The 11,704-nt window shown below is 33.9% G+C and overlaps 1 protein-coding gene across 1 annotated transcript; it reads right to left on the reverse strand.

The window, feature by feature from the left end:
* Window positions 1-2,992: 2,992 nt before the first annotated feature.
* LOC104586264 (immune-associated nucleotide-binding protein 9-like) lies at window positions 2,993-8,402 on the reverse strand. The gene is made up of 6 exons (XM_019200651.2): window positions 8,383-8,402; window positions 7,311-7,515; window positions 6,280-6,554; window positions 4,497-4,661; window positions 4,262-4,393; window positions 2,993-3,335 (listed from the first exon to the last, which is right to left on the reverse strand). The coding sequence occupies exons 2-6, from the start codon at window positions 7,507-7,509 to the stop codon at window positions 3,090-3,092; spliced, it is 1,017 nt and encodes a 338-aa protein (XP_019056196.1). The 5' UTR covers window positions 7,510-7,515; window positions 8,383-8,402; the 3' UTR covers window positions 2,993-3,089.
* Window positions 8,403-11,704: the final 3,302 nt, after the last annotated feature.

Consider the following 11,704-nt stretch of genomic DNA (forward strand, 5'->3'; position numbering starts at 1 on the left):
AATAATATATTAAAATATATAATATATAATTATATAAATAATATATAGAATATACATATATATTATCTAAATAATATATAATATATAATATTCCATAATTAATGGATCGGATCAAGTCACAGCGGATCGAATCAGCCAATATCCGAATTTGATCCGTTAAGTTAACAAATCGACTTTTCCGATCCAATTTGATTTGTTAGGATCAAGAGGGATATCCGAATCCGCCTCTTAACAAATCGGTATTGGATTTGAATCGGATCTGAACTGACTTATTTGCAGCCCTAGCACCCAACACAGAGGACCTAGGTGTGCTACGATGCACATTGGCCATGGGCAAGTAGGCGGGCAAACATGTCATAATGCACAAAAGAAAATTTCTAGCTCCACCATTAGCAAATATATGTCACTATTTTCAAATTATTCAGCCCGGAAACCATCTAGACAACTAATTCCGTTTCACCCTTAACTCATTCTTTGTCCAAAAACCATTAACTTTGTCAGCGACCCATTGATCCAAATGATCAAACCATCGACCCATTAAACCCAAACAACAATTTTTTGTTATCTTAATTATTTTTTTACTTTTTTAATTTGGAACAGACCCATTCATCCCAGAAAGCAATGGCCAAAGTGGTTCTTGTTCCAAGTCGGTTTTTAAAACATTGGTATATATCATGTTGGAAGATGTATGGGTAGCAAATCCAAACTCAGGTTACTTTTTGGGAAGGCTATTTTAAATTTATTTGGTTTTAAGTTATGGGCCCATATGCACAAATCTATGATCTATATATATTCTAACAATAAAATAGGTGTACAGTCATGCATTCTCCTTCCAAGAAGCGGTATCCCACATAGAAAAACCACTAAACGTGTGAAAATGAAGAAATTACAGGAATGTCACATAAAGACAAACTTTCCCATATAATTGACTTTAAGGTATTCTAAAATTACAAAGCGTCACATATAAAACAAATTTACCCTCTTTAAAAATTGTCTTTATAATATTTGAAAACTATAACATTGCCACATATAAGACAAACCTTTCAACATAATTGATTTTATGGCATTCAAAAATTATAAGAGAGCCACATATAAGACAAATTTACTTTCTTGACCTTACTATGTAATTGTCTCTATGATATTCGAAAATTACAGGACTACCACATATAAAACAAACCTTCCAATGTAATTGACTCTATGACATTCGAAAATTATAGAAGTGTCATATTTAATTATTTATGATTATGTCGTCCTATAAAATAAAATGCAATCCCCCTTTTCTCGCGCATAATTCTCTCTCTTGCTTAATTCTCTTTCTCAACTTTTATTTATTTATTTATTTATGTATTATTATTATTTTTTTTTATTTTATTATTATTTTTATTTTTTATTTTATTTTTATTTTTATTTTTATTATTATTATTATTATCATCATCATCATCATCATCATCATCATCATTGTTTAAGCATTTATTTATTTAATAAAAGTAAATAAATTATTTATAAGAGATTTGACTTTGAAAGAAAAATTTTAATAAAAAATTATTTATTTATTTAGAAATTATTTACTAACAAATTGTTTTCTCCCCTTGAGCCCAATATTTAGGGTTATCAACGAGTCGGGTCTAATTCGAGATAGCCTATACCAGTCTCATCTCAATAAACTTTTATTTATTCATTTCTTTATTTTACTTCATTTTATAAATTATTATATAAACATTAATTTATTTAAGAAAAACTAGGGCTGAACCAATGGGTTGGGTCTACCCAATGGAGCTAAATTGATTGAACATAATTATAACGATTATGGTTCCATAATTTTGTCTTGACTAATAATTGGGTGTGTTTTTGTTCTTACTTGTCCAAAACTAATTCATATCCAGGAATTGATTATTTTATGGAAATATATAATTTTTTAGCTTTCTTGTAATTTTTATCATGTTTTTATGTTTGAAATAGTAAATTCGATAGATAATAAATAAGATAATATTAGTTAAAAATGTTTAACTTATTAACATAAAAATAACTTAGGCCCTTTTTGGTTCATGGGAATAGGGGTCTAGAATTGGAACCGGAATGGGTTATTCCGATTCCAACTGTTTGGTTGGGCGAAATCGGAATCTCATTCCCATTCCTGCTAGAATGGCATTCCCCCATTTGAGAGAATAGCCATTCTCTGCCCATCCCTTGGAAATGAAATATAACTCCTGCTGATTCCAATTCCCATTCCCATTCCTATTCTCATTTTTGTCTAAACCAAACAGACTATGGGAATAGACCATTCTGGTTCTGATTCCAATTCCAACTGTGACTGCAAACCAGACGGGCCCTTAGTACTATTTAAATATAATCAGATCTATGATTTTATTTCAATTAAATAACTGGTTCAAGACTAATTCTACCATGAAGTCTACTAATTCTACTTAGACCTGACCTGTTGACAGCTCTAAACGAGACTGAAGCCTACTATAATTATTTATTATTTATAATAATATAATTATAATTATTCTACTAAAAAAAAGTAATCTAATTTATTACTATATCTCTAAATGTAATTTTTCTATTTCACTCCACCGAAGCGGAGGTTCGCCGCTAGAATTGGTAAAAGACAAATTGCAAGCAATTAAAGGCAGGGGTGACTGGCGAGGTCGTTAGGTGCTACCGAAGAGAATGGTGTGGTGTCACGTTTGAATTCAATGTTTTGAATATCGTGGTTAGTCTGATCTAAATATATATATATATATTGGATAGGAGTGATCCGAATTCAACCCTATTTTTAATCGGATCTGATTAGCCAACCCAATTCGAAACAGATATATCCGAATCCAACAATATAGAAGCGGAGTTTGGATCTCCGATCCATTTGCACCCCTACTTGCTTGTTCCAAACAGAGAAATGGTACATCCTGTCACGAATTTTGGAGTAGCTAAGTATAAATTTTAAGTTTAATTATCTACTAAAAAAATATTTGCAAACTAGCTAGATTGATCATCAGTTGGCCTATATATAATGTATGTGTATGCAAATTGGATAGGATAAGTATTATCATCCAAGTTCCATCAATTTCTACTAATAATTAAGTAAACAATTAAAATTTAATTTTAATTTCCAGAGGACCATATTTTAACCTAAAACCGCATCTTGAATTCATTTTTTTATCAAATTGCTCAATCTCCGTCTTGGCTGCTGCTAATTCCTGCACAAGCCTTGTAATTTCAGCCTCTGATTTTCCCCTCACCATTCGTGCAGCCTTTATTTCCTCAGCAAGTGCAGCTCTCTGTTCTTCCAATTGTTTCTTAATCCTAGAAATTGAATCTTCGAGATTTGAATTTACCTGCATGATAACATGGTGAATACTAATGATCTAGCAATTGATTTTACAATGCACCATTTTAGCTATAAGCTGGATAACATTGTAAATGCATTGGGTATAGTTTTAAAGTTTAAACTAGACCTCTTCATGGGCCAGGTTTGTATTGAACTTTTTGTCAAAATTTGAATGGACCTAGTTTAAAGCCCGAGCCCAAGCAGTGTAAAAGGTTCATGGGCCCAACTTGAAGCCCGGCCCATGAACAGATACTTTTAAACAACTTATTTCCTCATCCAAAAAGCAGTGTAAAATGTTCATGAACACCATTTTCTGGAACAAGAGAGGCTCTTACTGATCGAGGAAACCAACTGGGCCAGACCCATTTCAGCCCAACAGCCCAAGGCCACCCTGAATGCCCACAATTCTAAAAACTCGAGCAGCCCGAGAGCAAATCAACCGGGAAAAAAGCCAAGAGACACATCTCTGAAAAAACCAAAAGATCCGAAAAAACTAAAAAGCCCGGGCCGGCCCCCCACCCCTACCCCTTCCCGGTGAGGTATCTTGGCTTTGATGAATGACACCAAGGGGGCAGAATATGATTATTTACAATTTACTTATTTTTCTTACTTTGATTTGCTTAATGGTATTCACTGTTTTAATAGGTGTGGGGCCCGCATATGCCCAAGGTGTAAAGAACATAGAAAAATCAACTCATAGAGAGGTTATGAATTTTCATTAATAAAGGCTTGTTTGGATTTAAACAACCAATATCCTAGGGCGTTTTTTTATTGGGGAAAGAGAGAGAGAGAGAGAGAATTATGTTGTAGCTACTTCCATATAAGAGCTTAATTTACAATTGGTATAATTGTTTTGGCATTGTCCGAAACTCAAAATAATCCAATAACCCAAACAAGGAATTAATTTAGATAATAAAAATTAGAGATTTATACCATATCCATGATTTGTCCAAGTTGGTTATCGTATGCTTTCCTAAGTTGGGCTTGCATCTTTGACATCACTTCCTTAGCTATTCCTTTTTGCTCAGCTTCTTTCAATTGCTGATTTTGCATCTTAGTTTCTTCCTGTCACAAATTAAAAGCATTATTTATCATTTATAGAATTCACATTAATTAAAAGAACTACTTTTTACTTCACGCAATCCATCAAGGTAGCATCTTTAATTACCTGCAACTTAACAAAATGTTCGTTGGTATATGGTCGTCCATTATTCTGCTTAATGACATTGTTCACCACGAAAAGCAGATTTTGCATTTGTTTATTTCGTTTATTCTCGTCCTTGCTCTTGTTATCAAAAACCACAACTCGATTTTTACATAACCCCATAATTTCCTGCATCAACAAAACCAAAAATTCTTTTTGATTTTTCAATCATAATAAAAGTGTAATTATTAATTGATGCAAATCAATTAAGTTAGGAAAACCATAATTTGAACATTTCAAGATATTTAACAAATAAAATATGCATTTCCATTCATTAAAAGAAAAGAAAAAGGTAAAAGTAATATAATTACAAACATTAACAAAATCTGATGATTTACTAATATACTTTGGTGGCTTTTTTTTTCTTTTAATCCCTAAAGCTGGAGAATTGACCACCTTGGATTTTGTTAGTGTAATAAAAATGTTTTACCCATCTGGGGGCTAAGCCTAAACACTAAACCACTACACAAATAAAATCATACCTACCCAAAAAAACTCTTAGTATGGGTATGTGTAAAGACTAGTCTCTATTTCTTTTTTTTTTTTCTAATTTGGTTGAGCTGCTACAGAAAAATCCGTTCATGATGTTGAGCATCCATGTTCTAGACTTCTAGATAAGCTATTTACAGTAGTTTCATGTTTTAGTCACTTAACTGTCATTCCGAACGTTCATGTAGGCTTTTCGGATTTTCACCAAACGTAATTTATGGGCTTTCCATGTGGGCCTGCCTTGCAACCTCAGAAATCGCTGGCTGAAAGCCCTCCCAAACATGCACTAAGTAAGAAGCTTTTAGAAAGCTCAAAGAATTCAAAGTGAAAGTGGATAAAAAATAATTAAGTAAAGCTGCACTCTTTGATTTAATTGAGAAGGATAATATTAATTAGATAAATTTAGGGATGATAATTGTATCATATTTTAATTAACATGTCCTATCATGCCATAACTAAATGGACTAGCCAAAAGAAAGAATAAAACCTTATATGTATGGCTTAATCCCTACTTAGCCACTTAGAGTTGCCAATGTTTTTCTAGGGAAATGCATTAGAGACGATAATCCGCTTAATAGGGTTGTACAAATGCAGAATTAAAGTATGATTATGACAATGTTAGACACAGTTATTAATACTGTTTCCAAAATCAGATTTGACCGGATGGTCGGACCGGAAAAACTAGGAATCGGTCACTTGACCGGTTTCGTTTTTCTCCAAAACCGCTTTTTCCCCCAAAACCGTTGATTTTGGTCAGCAAATCACTGAACCGTCTAATTAATCATTCGAACGGTTTTGACCATTTTCTAATTTTTTTAATTTTTTTTTGTCAGAACAGGCCGGTCGTTCGGGTCAAACGATCAGACCGTTCGAACCGATAACCAGACCCCTAACCGGTTCGTTTTTAAAAACCATGGTTATTAATGGCATTCTATCCATTATGAATAGTGCAAGATATCATCTTCAGTAAAAGTATGAATATGACAAAAGTTTATCATGAGAGAACAATTGAAGTTGCTTACATTTATATAATAAATAGAGCAGAATTAAGACTTTCTAAAATTACTAATTCATAAGATCATCAAGAAAGTATGTTTAATTAGACTCTATGGTGTACATTTGTCTTATGCTCTATATGATCCAGCATGTCTCTAAAGACCCATGCCATGAGGACTCTACATATATAAGGTGAGTACCAAAGAATTAAGTGGCCTCAGTAGAAAAAATAGTCCTAAAAAATGTAAAGGCAAAAAATAACCTGTAAAGGCTTAGGGCATCCAATCAAGTAATCTTGCAATGTCTCCTCATCTTTTTCTAGCATATCTCCACCGGTAAAAACAACGATCATGTAATTAACAATGTTTTGATCAAAAAGGTCTTGAATGGTTTGAAATGCAACTTTTTCTTCAACTGAAAAACGAGTTTGAATAGAGTAAACCATAAGAACTGCATGGATCCCATCTTTGGCAAGATCAATACACTTTACAATCTCTTTGCTAACAATGTCTGGTCCAAGTGTAAAATCAAATAGCCCTGCAAAAGTTTATTAGAAAGAATTATATAATAACAACATTTTATATAAATTAAAGAGACAAATTTAGAGGAAACGAAGAAAAACCCTAGGAAAAATTAAGATATACATTTTACTGACATTATTTAGATTTTAGAATATGGGGTATGGATGGAAGTTTAAACATTTTGGCATAAATCAAGTCTATCTAATAATTAAGGGTCCTTTTGGAGATAATTAAGATTGTATGCACGATTGAACATGCTAATGTTCACTTGGATCCCATGTGGCGCCTCATCTGTATTGAACACTGGTGTGTTCACTCGTGATAGGTAGCCCAGCCCAGTGCGTATAAGCTTGTCTTCAGCTCATCCGGACCCCCTTTTCGTTCACATGAATCAGACATAGAATCGGAATTCTAGCTATTTGGTTGGGCAGAATGAGATTCTGATTCCTATTTTTGACGGAATGGCATTCACCCATTTGAGGAAACGGCCATTCCAGCCGACATAAAAAGGAAAAAGAAAAAGACAAGTGATTTAAAAGCCCTAAACCCTATTTTTCTTTTCCCAACACCAATCTTCCCGGCCTGGCCATCCTGTTTGACCCAAACAGGTGGGGGAATAGAGGGTTTTAATTCCGATTTTAAGAGATTTCAATTCCAATTCTGACCGCAACCCGAGTGGACCCTAAAAAGGCTTTCTTAGTATAATGCATCTTCCTATTAGTAACAAAATAAAACATATATAAAGAAAATAATTCAACTAAAATAAACTAACCAGGAGTGTCAATAACATTCAAACGTTTGCCATCTTGTAGAAGAGTTGTTTGCATTTCAGTATGCCTTGTAATTGAACCAGAACTGCGCCTTGCTTTAAATGCATTCCTTCCAAGTATGCTATTTCCAGTTGCACTCTTTCCATTACCAGTGCGTCCAACTATAACCATTGTAATCTCATTTGTTGATGAGCCCATCATAAAAGCCTAAAAGGTACGTCTAAATTATCTGAAGTCTGAACAAATATATATATATATATATATATATATATATATATATATATATATATATTAGAAAACAATAAAGAGTTTATTTTAATTTGTCAAATTGTAAAGTTCTACATGAACTGGAAATCATTTAACTCATATGTTCTACAATATGAGTGCTTTTATTTTCATTCGTTTTAGACATAAAAAAAAATATGTTGTTGAACTGTGTTTAATTTTGTTTTAAAAATGAAAAAAAATGGTTTTGTTTCAGAAAACAATACATGTTTAAAATAAAAACAAAATTTGTAATATAGAATTTACATAATTTATGGGACAGGATATTAAATAACCACATGAGAACATGTTCTTCAAACCAGAAATTCATGAACATGTATGATCTTTATTGCATGCAGTTTTGGAAACAAAATTACATTTATAACAAAAGGACATATTCTCTATGTTTTGGTTTTAAGAACCAATTGGTTTTCAAACAAGATAAATCTGATTTAATTTTGGAACTCACAACAAGAAAAATATTTCATATTGGAAAGAACACCCTAAGTCATTTAGCATCATCTATCCATGCAAGTGCATCCACCATGTTCCATGTACATGCCTAAATCAAGAAACAAATAAAAGGATGGTGGATATGAATATATGATAAACTTAACATTCGTCTCCCTCTCTCTCTCTCTCTCTCCCCTATATATAGGTGGCCAAATTCGAACAGACTTAAAACTCTAAACAATCAATAGGAAATAGGGGTTCAATGACATAAAAGATACAAGAAAGAACTTTAGAAATGAAAGAAAATGCATTGATCCTTCATGTAGAAACTATATATATCCGAAGAGTTTAACTTACTTGGAAATCAAGGGATTTGAATTCACATACCTAGCTAAGAAGTGAGTATGCTGAGGCATATATAGTCCACATTTATTAGGGGTAAAAGAAAATGGGAGATGAATGGAGGGTCATAGTCATCCTCATCCATCCATTATTAGTTGGATTGAATTTGTAGAATCTTTTTCTTTTCCTTTGCGTTCAGAATCTTAAAAGCAGTTTTTTTTTCCAGTGTTCACATTTGATTTCTCGCTCTCATTCATCTGCAGAATCATATTCTTGTTTTTGTGATTACAAGATTTCACATTAGAGAAGGATTATGGAATTTAATGATTTAATGGAGAGAGAGAGAGAGAGATTATCATGATGATTTCTGCAATGGTATAGCCAAAACAAAGGCTCGGTCTGGAAGCAGTATAAATATAAATATGTAGAGTGCAAAATCTGTACATATTTGTATTTGTATTCCTTCCAAACTGAGCCAAAATTACTCTTTACTCCAGTACAAATCAGGATCCTTCCTTTTGTCAGTACTCTCCTTCACATGTATTATTCAGCGAGTTAATATTGCCTGCGACTAGACCTGTTCACCAGCCTGGCCCCCGGACGGGATTGAACATGCAAATGAGTCAACGGGCTTAATCTCAGGCCAAAAAGCCCGGCCCGCAATAAATTAGAGCTGGGTTCGGGATTTGCCAAAATAGCCCGGCCCGACCTGACCTATAGACTAAACGTAAAAAACCCTAAGCCGAACCTCTATTCTCTTTCACCTCTTTACTTCTTTCCCCTTAGCCGAATCTCTCTTTTCTTCACATCCTCCTCAGTCCTCACACTCCCAGGCAGCCACACAATCGGCGAGGCGATGAACATTCACCAGCGCAACAACTCCGACAGTGAGTCCTCTCTCTCTCTCTCTCTCTCTCTCTCTCTCTCTCTCTCTCTCTCTCTCTCTCTCTCTCATTCTTCTTCTCACTTCTCTTTCAAATCTCAGACACCGGTGAGGGGGCGAATATAGGCACCAGCAACGGCAGTGAGTTCTCTCTCTCTCTCTCTCAGACGTGAACTGACACACTTTTCATTTTTAAAATCGCAGCTCACCGCAAACTCAGCTCCAATGAACACAGTCACCGGCGGTGAGTAAAAGCCTGGGCTCAGGCTTCGGGCTTTTTATCAGGGCCGGGCTCGGGCCCAAGTTGTAGGCCCGTTGGATTTTGAGAGGGGGAAGTTGGTCAATGTGATTTTGATTCTCATTAACCAAGAAATCTATGTTCCTTTTTCAGATTTATGTGGGGACCAATGAAAGTTTATTTTCATGAGTCCTACATGGGTAAATTAACTTTCCCATCTAGGGGAAAGTTGTCAATACTTCGATAGGACAAAAATGTTCATTTTAATAATAGAATTTTTATGGGTAAGATGATCATTGCCTTATTTACACGGTAAATAAAAGAACATGGGTAAATGTACTTACCCGGGTAAGTCTTTCCTGAGAAACACTTACCCATATAAGTGCATTTACCCAAATAAGTGACTTAATGAAAAGCGAATGGGGCATAAATATTAGTAAGCATGTGGATCAACCCGTAACCAGCCTAATTTCCGATTCCATATATCCCTTGATTTTTTTGCTTGCAAAAAAAAAAAGTGTTGACTTGGTCGGTGACCTAATAATCCGACAGTTGAACAGCTGAACTATTGGACAATCAATGGGTCATAAGTTAGATATTTTTGTTTTTTTCATTTCCATCGTTGTTAATAATTTTTTGTCATTTGTCATACTTAATTTTATTTTTGTTTTATATAATGAATATATTATATTAGATATTTGACCAATTTCTTTACAGCTTTTTATAATTTTGTATATATTTTATATTTTTATTATTTAATTGTAGGAAGTTATGAAGTGACCAATTTAACCTAAATGGTTCAACCACTAACATGCCACATGGAGGGAAAAGTAACTCCATTTTGGGTTATTTTTAAAACGTTGATGTGAATAAATATGAAGGGTTCGACTATGATATGGAAAACATATGATATCTGAAAACTTCTAACCAGTCAACTAGAATCATAAACGTAATAGAGATAATTAAAATGTTAATTGGTGGGTTTTGATTAATCAAAACTCTTCCCATACCATATCTTTTCCACATCATAGATTTTCTCATAAAATATTATATTTTATAGAGGTATTAGAATGTTAATTGGTCAAACACTCAAAACCCATATATTAATAAGAACGCATATCCATCATGGATCCAGATAAGATCCATAGAAGAAAGCCCATGCCCAACCCATTTTTATATTGGTCATTTTATCGATCCAAACCAATTAAATATGGATACAGTATATAGGATCAGATCTGGGTCGACCCACTCCATTCAATATCCCAAAGAAGAAGAGAAAGAAACTGCTGACATGCACTCAATGTATGTGTGTGTGTGAAAGAGAGAGAGAAAGATCATCTTCCTTGAATTCCCTCTACCAATCAAATATAAAGTTCATCATCAAAGGAGAAATCGCAGCTTCAAATCCTGCCTTTTCCCTGGGAAAGTAAGACTAATTTCTGCTTTAGTTGGATTCTATCCTCTCTTACAAAGGTTACAAAGGTTGTTGGTGGCAGCCACCACATCGCTAATGACCATTGAAAGTCTTCACCTATGTTTGGGGTTTGGACTACAATGGGACAGACCAAATTCAAATTCATCCATGGGTTAAAGTATCGACGCACCCCGCCTATCCTCTGAAACAGATCAAAACCTAGTTTAAAGTATGGATACTTTACATTGACCATACTACAATCTTTACGTTCTCTTTCTCCTCCACGAGCTTTTGCCTTATCTTTGATATGTTATTTTACTTATTTGTATTAATACCAAAAACCTGCTGTTATCAGTTACCAAGTGTACTTGCGATAACAAACGTATATTTGAATTTCATCCCAGTATATTTTGTGAGGGAGAAATGCAAACAAAGAATTTTTCTCTGATGGTAGAGTGGCCATGGGCCCTTGTTTGATCTTCAATATGTTGGAATATGCAATGGCCATGTGATAAGCCACATATTGATGAAAGATGATTATTTCATGGATTTAGTATATCATGTTTTGTTGATGGGTTTAATTCTTTACTTGTAAAATCTAATGTCTCGGCTGTCTTTCTTACTTCCATACTACTATATAATCTGATGATTAGAATACCTCTCTTTTGAATTTTGTAGCGCACAAAATGACAAAATATAATTTGAATACCATGTTTCAATTCATTCTGTCCCCTCTACCCAACTTAATTGCACCCCCTAAACATGATTTCAAAGCTACACCATCCAGTTCATCTCTTCCAAG

Source organism: Nelumbo nucifera, chromosome 1 (genome assembly GCF_055504915.1).
Source record: "Nelumbo nucifera cultivar China Antique chromosome 1, China Antique-T2T, whole genome shotgun sequence".
Lineage (NCBI taxonomy): Eukaryota > Viridiplantae > Streptophyta > Magnoliopsida > Proteales > Nelumbonaceae > Nelumbo > Nelumbo nucifera.